The sequence below is a fragment of the Lichenostomus cassidix genome, chromosome Z, assembly GCF_008360975.1.
Source record: "Lichenostomus cassidix isolate B80296 chromosome Z, HeHo_3.0, whole genome shotgun sequence".
Classification (NCBI taxonomy): domain Eukaryota; kingdom Metazoa; phylum Chordata; class Aves; order Passeriformes; family Meliphagidae; genus Lichenostomus; species Lichenostomus cassidix.
In genome coordinates this window covers 12,261,617-12,281,810 of record NC_139511.1, presented here as the reverse complement: position 1 = coordinate 12,281,810, position 20,194 = coordinate 12,261,617, and the positions used below count along the sequence as shown (strand labels likewise).

Sequence of the window (20,194 nt, the reverse complement as noted above, 5' to 3'; positions counted from 1 at the left end):
CATTACAGTTACAGTTTGTCTGTGGTTCTCAATTCTAGTCCAGTGTTGTGGATTGTACTACTGGAAGAGAAGCTCCTCCATTGCTTTTGGAAAATTTAGTGGAAGTCTTGTAATTGCTTATGCCCCAAGTCCAGAGGCTTCGTTAAGAGAAGAAGTGATCTTATAAGGCCACCTCTAAATCAAAAAGTGAAGCTCTCAGGGTGACAATATGCCATAGGAGTTGTAGCATTACATCCGTACAGGACAACAAACCTAAATATCTTTGGGCTCTACATTTCAATTTCAAAAATACATAATCTCCATATTGCTTAACATTTTAAAATATATATAGTCCAAAGTATGTGTAATGAAGTGAATGGAGAGAAAAGGAAGTATAAATTTAATTTTGATATTTCATATTTGTCAATTTATTTGATTAGTGACTAATCGGTTACAAAAACAACAATGGTGTTCTTATGTGCTGCAGTGACTCTGGATGTCTACATTGGAGTCTAGAGTTTGTTTTATAAGGAAATTTTAGTTATATGAGAAACCTGGAGATCCTCAAAACTAGATCTAAGAATGGAGGGGGTAGAAAGCAGCTCCAATCCTTAATAACGCCTTTTGATATCTAACACCTAACACTTACCTCTATTGCTCTGGACACAGCAATGGGGGGCAAAAGTGCAGGTTACTTCTATCCATTTTGATCTTGTTCTTTCAAAAGTGTCCAACAGAGAACAGATTTTGAATTTCATTTCATTAATTGTCCCTTTTCTGTTTGTGAAAATCATATGATAGGCATTTTGATAAAGCTGAGAAGTAACTGAGCATCTAGCCATTGTATTTAACAACTGTCAAGCATGAAGTCACAGAGGAAGACCGATGTATATATTCCTATAAGCAAATAAAAGCTTAGCCCAGAAAATAATCTTGATACAACAGTCCTTAGGGCAATGAAAAACTATTTGGCTTGCAAATATTTAGAGCTTTGTTGTCATTGTATTTGCCTTTTGAACTTCGGTTGCTGAACAACAGATAAAATCTTTTTCGTGTTTATAGGTTTGTCTGAAAATTCATACAAAACAAAACAAAGCCTCATAATATTTTAGGAAGAAAACCTATTTATTTAAATATTTTGGGATGAATAATCACCAGCAAAACAAAAGGGCTGCGTAAGAAGTAGGGTCTGCCAGCAAAAACAAGACCATGATTCTTCATCACAGCCCCAGTTAAAACAGTTTTGAATGGGTCAGCTGACACCTTAAATTGCAGTTTTCTGCCGATTTCCCAACGTTTTTGTTTTACTCCCTGTAGCAGCAAAACTCTGTCACTGGGAAGGGCCTATTAAGCTCAAGGAAACTAATGTTCATTAATAGACATGCATTTCCCTTCAAGGGTTAGTTCTCGTGCTTTCTGATGGAAGTGAGGGTTAGTGACCAATAACGAAAGGCGTGGCTGCTGGGAACTTACTCCTCAAGTTGTGCTTCCCTAAGGAAGAGTTCACATACAGAGACCCAAATCTACAAGCCCTCACCTCTTTCTGTGGACAGCAGCAAAACCTCCGCAGGGATGCACAGGTCAGGGTAGGGAGGACCAGACAGCATCCGCGCCAGCTGACAGAACCACTGCATGTCCCTAAGAGAGGATAAAAATAAAATTATTGAGATAAAATTTCAATACATAAATAGATAATAAAACCAAACAAAAATCCTAAAACACATAAACACAACAAAAAGCCCACTGAACATATACATTACAAAAAAATAAAAAGGAAAACTAACTAAAAACCACAACTGTTCTTTTCCCCGCTGCAAGTGTTTTTTCAGGTCTCATCTTTTTTTGTTACAATTTTTCAGCAGCCCTCCTGTCTCCACACCCATTCTCAGTTCGATCCCTCTCTTTGCCCTCGTTACACCGCGTTTTCCTCAAATTTCCTCTCCCCCTTCCCTCGCATTTTCCCCTCACCTTTTACAAATTTCCACCTTTTTACCCTGTTTTTTGCTTTGGTCCCCGGCTGCTACAGAGGCACCTTCGGCCGACACACGGCCGCACTTCCCAGTGATTTTCCGCAGTTTGGAGTATCTCTTAAAAAGCAGAAAGTCTTCTTTATTTTTAGACTTATTTCGATTTTTATTTTACTTTTTTCCTTGCAAAGCACGGACACGGGCGGGGGCGAGGACGTGCTTGCTCTGTCCTGCGTAGCAACCGTGTGCCTTATCACTGCTGTCATTATTTTTCCGTCCTGTTCCGGTGTTGCCCCGTTTCTCGGCCCCCCGAGGCGGCGGGACGGCGGTGCGGGGTCCCTGAGGAAGCGGGAGGATGCGGGATGCGGGATGCGGGATGCGGGATGCGGGAGGATGCGGGATGCGGGAAGCGGGAGGATGCAGGATGAGGGATGCGGGATGCGGGATGCGGGATGCGGGATGCGGGATGCGGGATGCGGGATGCGGGAAGCGGGAGGATGCGGGATGCGGGATGCGGGAGGATGCGGGATGCGGGATGCGGGATGCGGGGTGCGGGATGCGGGATGCGGGATGCGGGATGCGGGATGCGGGATGCGGGATGCGGGATGCGGGCGCGCCGGGTGAGGCGCTGCAGCGTGAGGTCGCCAGGCGGTGGCAGCGCAGCGCCGCTCCGCATCCGCAGCTCCCCAGCGCGTCCCGCTCGATGCCCCCGCGCTGCGCCCGCCGCTCTCTCGGGACCGCTGCTGTCACCCCCGGGCCCAGCACTGCCCCGCGCACCCACCGACGGCCAGCGGTGACTCTCACTGAGCGGTCTGCCATGGCTCCCTGTCTGTCCGTCTGTTCTGGGGAGAGTGCACCATTCTGCTCCGCAGGTTGGTTTCCTCCACCTTTCTTTTAGTAACAAAGCTAACGATTATTATTAATGGTCAAATTTATAATGGTAATAATATCAGGTATAGTGTAATATACCACCTGGAGATTGGTTGTTTGGAGGAAAGTATTATATGCGTCGTGCCAAGACAGATCAGGCGCAGGCAACATTCTGCCTTGAAAACCAGGCAGAAACAATTATGTCATGACGAAAACCCATTGTTAACCCAGCCGGACGGGGTGGAGAAATAAGGGTTTTGTAGTTGTTTTCCCGAACGCTGGAGGTTTTACCTGGCGAAGTTCCCTGGCGGTGGCGGAGCTGGCAGGGGGTTCCGGAGGTAACTAGGCAGCGGGGACTGTCTCCATCATGCTGAACGGGAGTCTGCTCTGGATGGCGCTGCCTACTGCCAAACCGAAGCAAAGCGAGTTTTCCCTGCTGTGGGAGGTGTGTCCCTGCATCCTGCTCTCCTTTCCGTCCCAGCTTGGGGCAACTTGCCCATAAAGTAAATGTTGTTTTTTCTGGAAGTTGGAGGAAAGAAGCATCGTGCAGCCTATGTCTGGGGAGAAGCTGTCCGTGCAGGAGAATGTGCTTTCTCACCTGTCAGGGACTATGCCTGGGAACCCTTCCTCAATGCTGCTTTGCTTTTGGTGACCAAGGCGCTCCCTTCTCACCTTTAACGACACATGGCTGCAGAGCTCTGTGTACCGCAGGTTATGGGTGTGCCTGCAGGAACATAGGGAGACCTAATCGGTGCGGTGAGGTGCGACACGTAAGTGAGGGTTTCAGGCTTGCTCCTACACACAGTTAATTCCCACCTTCAGATGGATCCCGGGTCACTAAGCCATGATCACCGTGGGTTGAACCACTCCTTAAGATAATTTAAAACTCCTTGGTCTTTAGAAAGTGTACTTGTTCATATAGGAGTAAAAAAAAATTAAAAGAGAGAGAGAGAGAATAAGTGAAAATTCATCCTGTTGTTTCTACACTTCTTAGGAGAAATAATTACCTTTAAACATGTCTGGGAAACATACATACACACTTCAAAAAAAGAAAAGTAACGGAGGCAACTCATACCACTTTTTGTTTTTCTCTAATGGGAATTCCTCTAATGAGATCCCAGTTGAAATGAGTCAGTGGACCTCCCGGAAGAAGTGCCTCATGTTCCTCACATTGCTCATTCGGATGAACCTTTTGGTACCTTCCAAACAGGGAAACTCCCACCGCGTTTTTGAGGTCAGGCAGGCTCACAGCACTTCTACCCCCCGCCCACAGAAACCAGGGAGCCATCACTGTGTCCCTCCCGCCGTGGGCGTCCTGCGTGGCTCCATGCACACGACAGACTTCCCGGTCGTAGAATCATAGAATCTCAGAACAACGGAATCACAGGATCACAGGATGGTTTGGGTTGGACTGAAGTGAGAGTAGGATCTTACCCTATTTTAAAGACTTCAAGTAAAACGTACCAAGCCAAAGCATGTTTAGAAGTTTACGGTTTATGTCTTGTGCATGTTTTTATAATAACACTCCACTTAGAGTTAAACAACAACAACAACCAAACCAACAATTCAATTTCCAAAGAACAAAGAAAACTTTCTATCGTTGTTTCTGAGAAAAACTCAGTTTTCCACCTGCTAAAGTGTGTCCCCACCGGAAGTTTTGGCTGAAGAGCAGCTGCAGGATTGGAGTCTCCCCTGAGTTGTTCAAATAATTAAAGCAAAAATACTACATTTAATACTTACAATGCACTTGAAGCGATTTCGTCTGGTGAAGAGAAGCACGAGTGTGTCCTGTTGAAAGTCGAACTGTCTTCAGGGATACACAGAGAGAGTATCCCGATTCCGGCTCTCGTTGCCAGGACAGACAGTTTTCAGAATGTTCTACTTCTTTCGTTAGAAACGGAGGTGTGCTATGCGTGATGAGAGTTTTGAGGAGATAAAACCGTTAAGAGAAAGACGGAAATAGAACTAAGCATTTCCCTTCGCCAGAATAATTAAGCAGGATTTTAAGTATTACATCCTCTATCGTATGGCTTCAGGTTCTTGGCACGACTTTTTTATCTGATAATTGTGTTCCGTACAGCTGCATGTCTGGAACACTAATAAATTTGGAAGTAAACAAGTTTAACTTCAGCAGATTCCCCGGCCCTTAAAATTCATTGGAAAAAGCTGAATATCTTGCCCTTACCTGCCATGTATTTATACTTAAGTTAAAAAGAAAGTAACAAGAGATAAATTTGAGAGCTACAATTTAAAACAAGCAGCCACATACCCTTGTAACTTGAATATCCGCGCCTAATTCTCACTCTTTAAAAATCTGTTGCACCGATTTCAATGCCTTTAGAACCAATTTGATGATGATTCCATGTGTAACAATCCACTTTTTATCCCGCCTGAATTCTTAGTGTTCAATAGCAGCTGATGCCTGAAGCTGACCTGCCCAGAAAGAGCTTAGCTGATTTCTGAAGTCGTAAGAAATTTTCATCAGTCCCTTAAAAAAAAAAAAAAAAGAAAGAAAGAAAAAGAAATAAACCTGAGCGCGAGTGTGTCCAGAAAGATGCAGACACACGAAAATCAATGGTCCATAGGAGAAAGTGTGTACATCTAATCAACAGCAGTAGTTATAAACAGAGTAAGGGGGGAAAACAAATGCAAACTCAGGAACTTCCTTCTTCATTTTTGTATGCTTCAGGTACTGGCACATTACAGCAAGTGTAATGCCAACTCTTCTCATTGTGAAATGAAGCCAGCTCTAATATGTTGTAGTTTTTGTTTTGAAAATAAGTAAATTAAAAGGAAACTGTTTCCACATTCATTGGAATGAATAGCATTATTCGAAGGATTTTGCTTTGGTAATTTAAATAATAGGAATTCCAGCGTGGTCTGGCTTAGCTCTTTTTATTATATTAATAATTTTATATAAAACCAAATTTGGTAGAAACTAAAGACAATTTGTGAACATTTTATAGGATGCTTAAAATTCATTTCTCTTTGTGTCATGTATGTTTTCATTTTAGTAGAATCTGGTTTAAAATATATTTTTATTCTTATTAGTTTAATTTGGCATCATTAACATAACTTTTCATTACATTATTTGGGTTTTGGAATATAGTATATATAAGCATCCAGCAATGTTTATACAAATGTCCCTGTTGGCTTATTTTCTCTCTGTTTAACAAAACTTTCATTCATCTGCAGAAACTACAGTCTGTTTGATGCACTCTGCTCCAAACAGCTGTATAGCAAATTATATTGTGTTGTCATTTGCATTACAGCGGGAGGAAGGCTTAGGATTATGCCATCCTGGCATGCGGTCCGTGTTGAGATCCCCAGACCCTCGGACGCCGGTATGGTGGAGAGGGGGAGCTGCTGCTCATTGCCCCGCGGTGCCTTAGAGCGCCAGGCACTGCCGGCTCTTCAGCAGCGACTCGCAGCAATCTTCTTCCCGGCCCCGCTGTCCGCCGGCAGAGCCCACCTTCCCCGAGAAGACTTTTCCCTTGCCCTCTGTCCGCCCCAGCCCCGCCGCCGGCCTCCGTTCGCAGAGGCCTATTAAATTAACCATCAGCATCAGTAGGAACAGTACTGTCACAGACAACCAGGGGCGGCGCGGGGGGCGATGCCTGGTGAGGGGAGGTCTGTGCCCACCGCGGCCGTCAGCGCACCGGAGCCCCGGCAACCTCACTTTCCGTGCGGGACGCGAGCAGCCCCCAGCCCCTTCTCCCACTCTTGGCCCCAGTCTCGAGTACCCCTGGGGCCCACAGGCTGAGCCCCGACTCCTCTCCCTGCCTGGCGGGGATTCTGAAGGAAGGCCCCACCCGAAAGACATGTCTCCATTCCCGATGGCTGTCTGTCTCGGGGCGGGAACAGGGGAGATAAGTGGGTGGGAAATGCCGGCGCCAAGGGGAGGAGTGAGCCACGTCGCAGTCCGGTGTGGGGCAGCACCCGTGGCAGCCCCCTTCTCTCCAGCAGCAGCCTGTCCCTCCTTCGGCCCTCGTCGTTTTTTCCCTTCTTCCCGCCCGTCCAAGCGTGGCTGGGCTGGAGAAGCCTATGCTGGCGTCTCTACGAATAATGGTGCTGCGGAGAGCAGGGAGCTCGGTGAGTACCGGCATGGGGAGTCCCCGGGGAGGAATTTGAGGGGAGGTCGGAGCAGTCCAGCAGTACCGTCTCACCACGAGCCGGGAAGTGTGTCTGGGGTTGGAGGCGAGGCGAGAAACTCCTTCCTCCCCACCTCCTTCCCTGTCCCCTTAATGTCTCTGCCTCCTGAAATAAACGGGCGAGGGAGAGAGTTGGAGTCCGGGCCGAACGGAAAGAGGGGTGCGATCCAGGGGAGCATCCCTGCCGGGCGGAGGAATACTGCCTTCGCACCGTTTCTCTCCTTAACATCCTCCTGCCCCCTAATCTCTTATCGTCATTGACGACTCTTATTCACGTGAAGAGAAGCTATTGGATTTCAAACCTGATCAGCTGATGTGGGTACCCATGGGCTCGTTTGACATACACACGCGCGGGGGTCAGTGTCACACACGCGCGGGGGTCAGTGTCACACACGCGCGGGGGTCAGTGTCGTGTCCACACCACGCTGTCTGCGTCCTGAGCATCGCACCGCGGAGACATGGGGGGTTAGGAAGCGGGGACACGCCCTCGAGTGCCTCTCGGGATGAAATCAAAATCAGTGGTGTGAGAAGGAGGTGATGGGGCACATTCTGGTGATTATTCGGAGTGTGATGGTCTGTACTGGAAAAGGGTGGGGCACAGCCTGCGCCAGGGGACACGGTATAGGTCTGTCTTCTCCCCCCTCCGCGTCCTCTTGGGGGTGTAAAAGAGGGGGGTATCTGAGGTCCTATAAGGGTAGAGGGAGGTGGGGTGACAGCCCTCTATCCCTCTTTAAAACCTTTCTCCCCTGCCCGACTTCCCCAGGTCCCGCAGCCTTGAGGCTGAACAGTGGTCTGGAATCACCCTAGCTCTATTTCAACCAGGGAATCCTTGTTGATACTGAAAAGACAGAAAATCAAACAGAGCGGGATCGGGTTGTAGGAGCAAGAGGCTCTGCTTGTCTGTCCTGGCAATGTCCCGGGGGTGGGATGAGTTGCCCGACAAGCCCTCCTCCCTACAGGGGAGATATGCTGGAAGATCTCTGAAACTTTTTGTCAACAGGCATGCAAGCATCCACACTTCGCTGTCTTAATGAGGGTGCTGCTGTCCGGGCTCGGGGGGTGGGTGGCTGGCAAGGTGGGACCCGGCGCCAGCAGCCCCGGTCCGTCCATTCACCTGCACGGCGCGGTGCAGGTGAATGATGCTGTGCCGACAGAAGGGGACTGGGACGAGGACGGCGGCATGTTGTACAGGGCAAAAATGAGTGAGAACTCTAGTTTTAATGTCAAAGTAGTCGTCGCAGTTCGGGGTCTTACTAAAACTGAAGAAAAGCACCCTTCCCAGAAGGACGAACGAACAAAGGCTGCCACCAAGTCTTCCCGAGAACCTCCGCAGCCCGTCGGGGCTCTGTCGCTGCTTTTAATCCTTATTTTTCCACTGCCCCGAGTAAGGGCAGCGCTCAGATAATCTGCTGGTCCCTTTGGCTTAGATGCCTTTGCTAAGAAGAACAGCTCGAAATTGTTATCCTGTTGAGGGGAGGAGAAATTTACATTCTGGTTTTACTACGTGGGAGATGCAGCCCAATTTTGTGTGTTTCCATCCATGTGCATTGCTGGTACCAGTCGATACCTGCAGCACGACAGCTAAAACACGCGAGGGGAAGGCATGTCACACGTGCTTTTGCAGCTGCATTTAGCAGCCACTCTGCTTTTAAATTTAAATACTTAATGTACGTGGGCCCACAGCACCCATTAAAAATAATAATTAAATATCCTTTTTTTATTTTTTCTTTTTCGTTAAAGAAGAAGAGATAATCTCCCGGAGGTTCAGAAGAAACGTCCTACAAGAGACAGACAGGTTGCTCTTCTATCTGTCCACAGCCTGTTGAGATGTGAGACGACTAAAAATTCCTAGATGTTGGAAAACAATTATAAAAGAAAAAGTCGGAAAACACCCACTTGGAGAAAGTTCGGCTAATGAACTACCAAAATTGAAAACAAACAAACAAAAACAACAACAACAAAAGAACAACATCCTAAAAAGAAGGGACATTAATCCAAACAAACATAACTTCTAACTTCTCGGGATGCATCTTCTTCCTGTCAGCCTACTGCGTTTAAAGCTCTTCACCACCATTCCCTCGCATAAAAAATGCATTTGCGTAACATCAAACCTTTCACTTTCATTACTATTTTTAAAAGAGGAAAAGAGAATCGAGGGAAGGTAAAAGCCTCCTAAGCTAAAAAGAGCTTCCGAGAAAAAGGTCTTTTCACGCGCTGGTACAAATTCAATAAAGAATGGAGGGCCATTCTGCAGGGAAAAATATTAATATGTTGCTGTTCCCTGGGATATTGCAGCTTCTCCCCCCACCCTTTCCCCGCCGTGTTCGTAAGCCCGATTTCTCTTCAAAGAGGCACCCACAGACCTACACAGTATTTGGATCCCGGCAAATAACATGCGAAGCACGGTGAGGGGGCAACAATTACTTCACCTTACCCCGAGGCGGGACGAAGGCGAGGAGTAGAGACGGGGCGGAGAGCCAAGAGCTAGGTCTCACTCTCTACTTTTTTTTTTTTTTTTTTTCTTTTTCCCTATCATTTTAAGTTTTTTTCTGGCTGACCAGAGGCCATGTGCGGCGGCGAGGAGTATCATTAGGAAAGCACGGGGAGGAGACGTGAGAGGGCGGGATCCACCCTCCGTGCAGGTCGTGCCGCGGGCGGGCACCGGGAGGTGGCGCCGCTGCCCCGCCGCCGGGGCGGATCGGGGTGCGGGGCTCGGGGCAGCCGGGCCGGACAGCCGAGAGCTCTGCGGGGCACCGACCCCACAGAGGAACTGGATGTCCTCCCGCCTCTTCGTCCCGCTCAGAAGTGGGGTCCGGCCTGCCCAGGCTTTGCAAGCGGGCGCGGGGAGGGAGAGGGAAACATAAACTCCGCACCAGCAGACTGAATTTATAATTAAATCAAAACATAATATGACAATGAAATAGGCAAATTTTTTAAATCCCACAAAAAAATTTAAAAAAAAGAAAAAAGAAAAAAGAAAAAATAAAGTTCATTCTGCTGCCAGAACCCATATTCATGGGAAACAGCGAGAAAACCAAGATCTGAAACTTTGTCTTTCTGACGAGTTGTTTTACGCATAGGTATAAACTGGATAATAAAATAAAAGACCAGAAACGACATCACGAATATTTGGCTCATTCCCCTTCAGCCCGTGATGAAATCAAAAACCATGAAGGCACATAGACTCTGTTGCTCTCCCAGTCACCCCGGGCTGAAGCTGAAGCTGGCATTCTGCATGCTCTCCAAAACACTCCTAAAAAAAGAGTTTGCTGTACTTCAGGCTCTGGAAACCCCAACATTTAGTGATTAAATGAAGTCTGGGTGAAAAAATAGCAGTTTTCATCCCGTCTTCTGCTGCTCCTCCTGATTTCTGCCTTTGTACCTCTGATAAGGAAAGATGTTCTTAAACTCAAAAAAATGGGCATTGGATTTTTACTATTATTATTTCCAAAGGAGATATACAATGTGGGTGTATCTGTACTGGAAGCTTTTGCGTAAGGAATTAAATTGTTTTTTTCGCGTATGCAGAGAGAAAACGATACATTCAGTTTTGTCTCTTATATTTTTATATTTTTTAATATTTTTCTCAAATAAATTTTTGTCGTGCCACGTTTCCATTATTTCATCTAATATTATCTGTTTGACATTCTACATTTTTTTCATTTCAATATTTAAGTCTTGCGGGGGTACAAAAAATAGAGAGAAAATAGGAAAAAAGGAAAAAGATAAAGAAGAAACAAAAAATCTTCCAAGTTACCTGCACCCCCACTGTTCTGAAAAATAGTGCTGAAGTGTAGAGCAATATGCAGCTGGGGTTATTTACATATAGTATAAGAGGACAGGAATGAAGAGACGAGGGAGAAAATTTAAATGTAAAATGCTGAATACCTGGTTTAGAGGAGGATAGGTATTAAAAGCATTGGTGAGGAAGGCGGGCGGGAAGTGATGATGGGGGAAAATAAATGAGAAGGTGGAGAAATGGATTTATTTCAGGCATTTGTTATTTACAACCCAGCACACAGTCTCATCTCCGTGGCGGCAGCGGTCACCCCAGAACTGAGCATTATTAGTGTTATTATTCATTCATTTATTTACCTATCCTTGGGGGAGAATCCAAGAAATCTCCAACTTTGATGACATTTTGATCACCTTGGATGAGCCGTGCAGATGCGCAGCAGAACATACTCCCCCCTGTTTTTAGCAGTCAATTCGGCAGATATTAGTTAATGGGTGTGCGAGGGGGCTTAGGGGGGCGGGGGCTGCATTTGTTTTTCCTATTCGACCCGTCGTGTTCAAGTGTCAGGTGTCTGGGATGGGGGAGCACGTAGCTCTCCCCACGCTGCCCGTGGCACAGGCAGCAGAGCAGGCGGGGGGGAGGAGTGCGCAACCATCCTTCCACCCCGGGGCTTATTCAAAAGCGGCACTGTGGTTCGCGGGGCCGCCGTGCCTAACGCAGGGCGAGGAGAGGAGGAGGAGGGATATTGCGAGGCGGACGGCCGGCAGCGCCCCGGGGGTGGTCCGTGGGCGGAGGCAGTGGCCACCCCCGTCCCGTCGGGGCTGCAGCGAGGCGCGGGGTAAGCCACCGTGAGGGGGTGAGGGATGATGCGGGATGCGCTGCGGGAAAGGAAAGACGGACAGACCCACGCTGGCCTTTCCCTGCCGCCCCGCACCCCCTAATGAGGGTCCGCAAGGGAGTGACAGCTGCACGTGCGCTCATTAAAAGAAGGAGGTGGGCGAGGGGCGGGCTGAGTCCACATGCCGGGAGCCCCCGGCATCCGCTAGCTGTAAAAATGTGTAGAAATGGTGCTTTCTTAATGGATTCTTGCTATCTGTGGCACGGTAAGAGCTAACCTAATGGATGACAGTGTGGATTTCCCTTTGGGGAGTGTATTTTTCTTACATGTTTTACATGTAGGCATCTGACTGCTTTTTACTGGGTGACGTATCAGTGTAGGGCTTGTAAAACTGGAGAGAGAAGTAGTACTGTAAATAACGTAAGAAACGACAAATAATTAAAATACACTTGTGGTGAAAGGGGCACTGACTAACGGACACTCCGCTCTTTATTTAAAAAAAAAACATGCATGACAGTCTTTGGGGAGGGCTAACTTTCTCCCAACACGTCCATTAAGGTAAGTAATTCATAGTGTCATTATCTACGCATGTACTCGAGTTTTTTAAAAAGAAAAGAATATTATTGTTTTTGGTATTAGTTTCGTTTTTGTTTTTTTGTTTGGTGGAATAACGTTGCTCGTCTAAAAACATAGCATTCTTGGACTATAATAGCAGAATAATCATCAGATTTTAATTTTAAATTACTCTTCATTCTACTCTTCATAATCACCCGTTAAGGTAAACTGAAACGTGCTTGTCATATAATTCGAAGCCAATGGAAAAGCAAGTGCAAGGCTACAAGCAGTGTTTTTTTAAAAAAAAATCTGAAATAACGCTTCTTCTAAAAAGAATTAGGTACTGGATTTAAATATGCACGTGTTAAAAACGCGATGTGGCATATTTAATAATGCAGCACCTAAGATAGAAATTACAAAATGTCTTCCTTGGAGAAAGCTCTCCGTTCCTGGCTCCACACATTTTAAGAAAATATTTTGAAATAAACGATTCCTGAAATAAAGGCAGATACAAGTGCATTTGTAGGCCATAGAAAAAGCAGCTAAACATTTAAAATCCATTTAAGCAGTCCCCGTTACAAGCACTATCTATATTGCCTTATACCTTAAAACGGGACGGAAGGGGAGGAGCGTGTTGGTGATTTCTAAAATTTGGTTTTCTTAATATGAAGTTACTAAGACAATCAAACTTCCAGTTTGCAGCTAGCAGTGTGATAACTGAGCAGGGCAATAAGACCCTCCTGTCTTTTCAATGTCCAATAAACCTCTTGAGCACCTCAATTTGTAGTATTAGTACTATACACAGTCTGTAATCTTATACAAAGAGAAGAAACTGGAGAAAACTGGATATAAAAACATAAACACTGCAGTCTCACCAAAACCCGGGGGAATAGGAGAGGGTGAAAAAAGGAAAAAATAAAAGGGCATTTAAAGAGATAAAAAGGAGAGGGCAAAGGAAAAGTGATAGGCTGCAACTTCCAGTAAATTAAAAACAATGCAAATATACCTTTACATATGCATCAGTATTAAAAGTAACACACGCTGGAGCCAACAGGAGCAGGAGGAGGAGGAGAAGAGAATGGCACAACGGTGGGCCCGGCTCACACACTGCGCCCAGCGGGCTGTTCCCCGCGCCGCAGCCCAGCCCCTATCGCTCATTTCGGGGACGTTTGTTTTGTTGATGATATTTGGAATAAAAGGGGAGGTCGCTTTTTTTCCCCGCCAATTAGGATCTTCCTCAAATAGAGACGATCGCTCCCAGAATCCGCGGTCTCTTCTCCGAGCAGGAGGATTTGCGTATTCTCTTTTTCTTCTTCTTCTTCTTTTTTTTTTTTCCTTTTATGCCTTGATTTCCTTAATGTATGTAAATGTAGACGGACGTGCAGTATGCCTTCAGCTGACGTCAGTAGACGTGACCTCTCGGCTAAACTTTGAACGTGAAGCGGAGATGGGGACGCGGGGCGAGGGTGCAGCTGGCGAGATGCTCCGCGCTGTTACGCGGGAGTGCAGGCTCTCGGCCACGCTCTGCCCCATGAAATAAGCTCTGGCAGCAGCAGTGCACTGTCCGCCCCAACGTTCGACCACGAAAGAAAGCCCACCTCACCGCAGCACCTCCGAATCCGTCCAGCCTTTTCTATCTTTTTTCTTTCCATTCTTATTCCTTTATATATGTCTAATTATTTGGACGTTATATGCTGCTTCTTTTCATCAGAAGATGAGCGGAAAATAGAAACTTCCAACCAGTTTTAAAAGATTGTAGGAAAATTCCCCTCCTCTCTCCCCAAAACATTGCATGACAGAGGAGCTTTTAGTCGCTGAGGGCGCAGCATCCATCCTTGCGCTGCTCCGCAGAGCACCGGGGAGGGGAGGGGAGGGGGGGGAGGAGGAGGGGAGGGGGAGGGAGGGAGGGGAGGGGAGGGGGAGGGGGAGGGGAGGGGAGGGGAGGGGAGGGGAGGAGACCATCATCTTGAGTCTGATCTGGAAGTCCAAGCCGCTTTCCCGACTTTGCAGTGATGCCCCCTCCCTCCACCGGGAGGAGACGCGTTGTAAGCGAGGATTCGGTGATCGATAGATACCGTGCCAGCGGGAAGTAGATTAGAGCGTATTGCCCTCATCTTTCACTTCCCCCGCTCCTTTTGGAGACTTTCCGGTGTGTTCTGATGTTTGGGAGAACTTCCACGTTACGGGGAACTTCAGACGGCGAGACGGCAGGATGAGATGCAGCCGGTGGCTTATAAGCGAGGGATGTTCTCGGCTAGGACCAGAGTTTCTCCCCTTTTCCGCTGGCATTATTAATGCTTTTGTCAGCCTGCTATGAGCTGTTCCAGAGCGTCTTTGTGGACCTTGACACAGCCGTTCCTAGGGCTGCACACCGCACACTCACTCACCGCTGCTGTCTTCAAGCATCTCAACTAAACTTAAATGTGGTTGCAGTGTTGGCTCTTATAATTTTTTTTTCCTTGCGTACAACTAGGGGCTCGTGCTGAGTTCCCTCGGCTCTCTCAGGGCTGGCCTTTCGGTCCTCACAGAGGTCTCTTCGCCCGCTGGGTGTCCGGGGAGTGCGCCGGCAGGGGCTGCCGGTCTGCTCGGGGCTGCTGCGGGGCTCTTCCCGCCGAAACACTCCGTGCGCCTGCGAGCGGCGGAGCGCCTTCCCTCTCCCTGGAGACAAGCTCCGGGCGGGACACACGTCAGTTATCATACCCACGTGTATATGGATGGATGCACGCGTACGCATACACACACATGTGTCTGTGTTGGGGCATCTGCAGGAGGTATACATGAGTATGTATATATGTATATACATATATATATGTATTAATTCGTCCCTCCCCCAGCCCGACCCCACCCCTCACAGCCCCCCTCCCCTCACACATACCCACACTCCTTGACAGCTGCCCACGCGGGGGTCGGCGACTCAGAATGGGGGGCCAGCACGACACAGGCCCCCTCAGTCGCACCCAACGAGCCCTCCAGGCAGGGGGTGGAGCAGGGGCGAGCCGTTCTGCTGCCCCCTCGCCCAGCGCACCTCCCTCTATCCCTCCTCCATCCCTCCCTCCACCCCTCCCTCCCTCCCTCCCTCCCTCCCTGCACACCTCGCGTTCCTGCGCTAACCCAAACTTCTCCCCGCCGGCCCCCGCGCCCTAAAACCTAGCTGGGGCTTTTAAAGGTGTTTCCATGCTGTTTTCAAACCCGGAGAGATGGATGAGAGGGGACAGAAGGAACCGGCAGCACTTTAGGACGTACTCCTTCCAGCGATGAGAGGCCACGCTGCAAGATCGCGTGCCAGCAGGAATGGAAAGAATAGTTTTTGTTAATACTATGATTTTTCCTATTTTTTCTTTCCTTTTTTTTTTTAAGCTGCTGTTTACCGGCTTGTTGGTTTCGACAGAAGTTGCACAAAATATCAGTGCCTCCCAAAACCAAGACTCGAATGAAACTGTTCTTCAGCAGTTAACTGGATGAAAATACCTTAGGAAAGTCGACCAATTGCTTTGTTTCCAAAGAAATTAGAGCTTCCCTTCCTCCGCAGGAAAAAGTAGTCACTGCGCTTCTTTAGACTAGATACTTCTAATTTGTTCCGTCTGTCCAAACAAGACTATGAGAGGTTTTGGTGCAAATTCATTATCTATGGCAATGCATAACATATAGTAAGAACTGAAAAAGACCGTGGCAATGGATGAACAATAGGGCTTCAGTTCATCACAACAAAAGCGTTGAGAAAATTGGTTGAATTTCAGATCACGTCCTCCTCAGCAGAGAGGGCTGGACTAGACCTTGGCCAACTCCCCCAAAAAACTTTCAGAGCCTCACATGCAACAGTTCACCTTCTACTCCGAGGCCTAGGAAACAATGCAGAAAAAGAAAAAACTTACGGCAAACCCAAGCCAACCTTCTCCGTTTGCCTCCCGTTTCCACGGATGGAAAATTTCTAATTATTTTAGACTCGTTGGAGCGAGAAAAACACCGTGGAGCTAAGCGGCACTTTCAAATAGCTATGGCAAAGTGAATTTCTGGAGACCCGAAAGAGATTTTTCTGCTCCGAGGGGGCTTGGCCGTGGGAATCTTTGTCACTGGAGGCTCAACTCACGCCCTACATGTGGGGTAAAATCTTTCCCTGATAAAGGCAAAGAAATGTAAGTACCGCAGTATTTGTGTATGTGTGTGGGTGTCCCGAATTCCCTGCAAAATTTGGGATGCTGAACCCCGGGCAGATGGAGGTTTCCCGGGTCTCTGTGAGCCCGCAGTGAGGCCCGTTCTCCCCGGGTAGCCGGAGCGGGGTCTCTTGGCGGAGCTCTGGCTGCTTCCTCTCATTCCCAACGAGCGACATTTGATTAACAAGGCAGGGTTTATGACTGGACACAGTCGCTTATGCCGGTGAACCGATTTTGTATGCCTGATGCTAAACCTGTGGGTAGTGGGGCTGTATTTAGTCGTGGGGAATGTTAATTATCTAGCAGACTGCCAGCCGGTGCTGAACTGTGGGTTATTAGGGAGCTTTTTTTGCAATGCCTGGGTGCCTTCAGATGGTGTGCAGGCACAAGGGACAAAAATTCACAGGATTGAAGTATAGCAGCTCAGTCTTGTGGCCTTTACGTAGTCGAGCTTGGGAGGGGGGAAAAACCAGAAGCAAAACCAACCAAAACAAACCACAAAAACAAACAAACAAAAAACACCACCATGTGGCGAGGAGTGCGGAAAACAAACAAACAAAAAAAACCCAAAGAAAACAAAACAAAACAAAAACCAAAACAAGCAACAACAACAACAACAAAAACAACAAGGGGAGGAGAGGAAGAAGTGAAGTCGGAGGTATATCTTGCAGCTGCTCAGAGTGCAAGGGATTGCTAGCAGCACTTAGTCCATCCGCTGCCTTCCATAGAGTGAGTCATTCTGACCAAACAACCACCACTTCTCAGGTTCTCCAAAATGCACCCCTGTCAAAATGTCTCTGCTCCGCAGAGGAGCGCACCTGGCAAGGGGGTGCCGGGGACAAGACATATCCGATAGAGTTGGGGCAGGGCCAGTGAAGTGAGGCCCGGCCGCTCACCCTAGCCCGGGGGTGCCCCCCTGCATACCTCCATCCCTTTCACGAAAAAAAGGTCATCCTTCAACAACCGTGGTCCACTCATGTCCGTTGAACGGGTGAAACTGCTTCATTGTAACATCTGAACATTGTAACATCTGCTGCTGCCTGGGAAATAATAATAATTTTTTTTTTGTTTTAGCTGAGGCTGTTGCGATCGATATAATACAACGAAAACCAGCAACTTACGTTGTATTTATTCAGCCCTGCGACCCTTGGTAATCTCGCAGAGCTGTAAATAGAGCCTGTGCTTTCCCGGTAATTCCGGTTTCAGGACGTCATCAGTCAGGAACAACTGGGAAATCTGGCGGGGAAAGGCTGGCCTAATATGTTTTGTATGTTTTGAACTGAAGGCAAGGTGGAGCCTCCATCCTTCATTAAGTAACTGGCAGCTTATAGTATGCAAATCCTAGACATGCCTCTATAGTTTTCATCACTTTTCTTCAGCAGCCCCAAATATTTTTAGCCTTTTATTTTTAAGGGTAATTCTCCAGAAATAATGATGCAGTTTGAAAAAAAAATTATATTATATTATATTATATTATATTATATTATTCATATTATTTCGTGTAAATATTGGTTACCATCCTTAACCCTGCAGATACAGGAATATATCACTCATTCCTGTTTTGTGTCGTCTTAAATCATCTGCAGGAAATGTGTCTAGTTTTTTCCCCATTTAATCTAGGGTCAAGCATTTTAGGGATGACGTAATAATCCCAAAAGTGAATATATTCAGTGCCTTCTAAACACATAGGTTTACCCATTCACATATCTTTCTGGAACGTGAATCAAACACTGCAAGTGTTTAAATTGTGATCCTTTGATTTTGGGGGGGCTATTTTCCAGGTTTAAACAACGCTGGCAGACCACATGTAGTGACAATCAAGACAAGAAACGGTAATTTTTTGTTTGTTTGTTTAATAAAAGTCAGACAATACGACACATATTATCCACAGAATACAGGTTCTTTAACAGCACATGGTTTCCACGTGTAATCACTAACTGTTTGCAGGTTTGGTTTTTTTGGGGTTTTTTTTCTGTGACTTCAAATTCTTGATACTCTTATTTCGGAATTCAGATTTGTAGTAGATATCCCTTTGCATACTCTTTGCATACTGTTACATTCCAATGTAACAGAAGTATAATCTTCAGTTGACTATAAAATGAGATTTTGGTCACAAAAGAAATGATGAGATATTTTCACTGGAAGGCAAGACAGATAAGTGACTTACCTGGATGGGAGGAAAGGGGTGTTGTTCTGCAGGGGAAAATGGCCTAGGCTGCACTGGCATGGTGTTTAACTTTACATTAATTTTGTCATAACTTAGTGTCAAAAGGGGATTTATGTAACATTACACTCCTTGTATGTACTTCACGGCAGCTTAACTGGGATTGCTGTGTGTCTTCCCACAGAAGGTGGGGGTGGTGGAGATAGGATGGGAGTCTGATTGCAGTAATTAGAGAATCGTAAGCATTCCTCCTTAAAGACAACAGAGGCGGTTTGCTCTTAAGAAATCCATGCAGGATATTTCGTCTTTACGTCACAGCCATCTGGAGACCTATAAAAAGATTAGAAAACAAGCATGGCAATCTACAGACAATTAAGAGGAATTTATTAGGGAGCTAGGAAGAAAAAGTCAGTGTTTGCATTACATATCTTCCAATAGGCAGATATTTCTACAGTGAGTTTTGAATAAAGTATGTTTTATACAATTACGTGAACTTAAAGAGAGCCGGCAGTGTTAACAACTGCTTTTGATAATTCAGGTGGTGTTTTGGGCAGAATTTTCAGAACTGTGCATTGCTTAAGATTTCCACAAGCTAGGCAACACTGCAGTTTTGGAAATGTGCTTTACAACTGCTGCATACATTTCTGTATTCAGAATAAGAAAACATTTAATCAATTCACAGTGATTTTGAGGCCCTAAATGTCTGGGAGCTAGAAAATGTAATTGGTAATAAGGATAATGAGCAGCTTATAAGTAATAAGGCTAACAGTAATAAGGCTAATAACAGAATGTTACCTCTTTTGATGTGCTTTGGCTCCAGCGATTAATCAACAAAATATCACAAGTGTATTGCAGTTACTTCCTAGGTCAGGTGTGAGAAGTGGCTGTTAGAAGAGGGCTTGGTGTTTTAGAGATACACTTTGTGCCTTTGAAAAATGCCAATTTGCAATCACCTACCTTGCATTTAACTGTAAATCTCGTGGAGTGACATCTGGTGACACAGATGCATTTAACATGTACGTATGGATCTCGGTTAATATCGATTATATATACACATATGTACATATGGACTTTTACATCTACATATGCTCCTGTGTAAGCATAGATGCACACACAGACATACACAAGGATAGCTTGTAATTTCATGCCTCTGACTGAAAAAAAAATTAATGCATAATCTCACAAGCCTGTCCTGTGCAACACATGCTTGATCACCAACACTACTGCCCCTAGCTATTGCCATAAAAAAATCCTTCTGCCTATCTGCTGATTCAGAAAAGCTCATTAGAACTTTATATAATATTAAAGTGATCATATGCCTCTGGTTGCATCAGATGTCTGATTCAGTTGCCCCCATCGTGCCTGAACAGCCTGAAAGGTAATGAAGAAGCTGAGTAACTCATAATGCAGCATTAGAAAAATTCTAACAATTTTGTGCCAGGCTCTAAATTTTGCACAAAGAACATTGGCACAATTAGATCTTATGTCCTCCTGGTAAAAAGCACTGGCAAAAAAGCAGTCTGTACCAGGATATATAATACCTGTTTAAAACAGGAGTGCTCAGCTTCAGGTTCTTAGAATCGGAAAACACAAATATATTACTAATATCCCTGCTGGATTCAGATTTAGCAATTAGCAGATTAGCAATGTCTGTGTGCTACTTCTTGGCAGCAATATTAATTTGGGACCATGTCTGACAAATGGGATTGCTTCCCCATTTTCATGCCTTCATAATTGCAATACAAATGGGCTGGTTGATACAATTTTATTTTACAGTGTAACC

General features: G+C 46.2%; 2 protein-coding genes and 2 long non-coding RNA genes across 4 annotated transcripts; 1 reads left to right on the top strand and 3 right to left on the bottom strand.

Annotated features, from left to right (window-relative positions):
• Nucleotides 1-1,083: 1,083 nt before the first annotated feature.
• Nucleotides 1,084-6,848, bottom strand: LOC146424397 (uncharacterized). The gene is made up of 4 exons (XM_085043269.1): nt 3,108-6,848; nt 2,728-2,837; nt 1,973-2,285; nt 1,084-1,617 (listed from the first exon to the last, which is right to left on the bottom strand). The coding sequence occupies exon 1, from the start codon at nt 6,637-6,639 to the stop codon at nt 6,205-6,207; it is 435 nt and encodes a 144-aa protein (XP_084899395.1). The 5' UTR covers nt 6,640-6,848; the 3' UTR covers nt 1,084-1,617; nt 1,973-2,285; nt 2,728-2,837; nt 3,108-6,204.
• LOC146424395 (uncharacterized) lies at nt 2,612-13,850 on the top strand. Its single transcript, XM_085043268.1, has 3 exons — nt 2,612-2,818; nt 8,708-11,541; nt 13,470-13,850. The coding sequence occupies exons 2-3, from the start codon at nt 11,280-11,282 to the stop codon at nt 13,634-13,636; spliced, it is 429 nt and encodes a 142-aa protein (XP_084899394.1). The 5' UTR covers nt 2,612-2,818; nt 8,708-11,279; the 3' UTR covers nt 13,637-13,850.
• On the bottom strand, nt 9,927-13,205 carry LOC146424396 (uncharacterized). The gene is made up of 2 exons (XR_014847016.1): nt 13,103-13,205; nt 9,927-11,950 (listed from the first exon to the last, which is right to left on the bottom strand). It is a non-coding gene; the product is annotated as an uncharacterized LOC146424396 (long non-coding RNA).
• A 1,777-nt stretch (nt 13,851-15,627) lies between the features above and the next one.
• Nucleotides 15,628-17,585, bottom strand: LOC146424394 (uncharacterized). The gene is made up of 3 exons (XR_014847014.1): nt 17,369-17,585; nt 17,172-17,287; nt 15,628-15,935 (listed from the first exon to the last, which is right to left on the bottom strand). It is a non-coding gene; the product is annotated as an uncharacterized LOC146424394 (long non-coding RNA).
• Between the last annotated feature and the right edge of the window lie 2,609 nt (nt 17,586-20,194).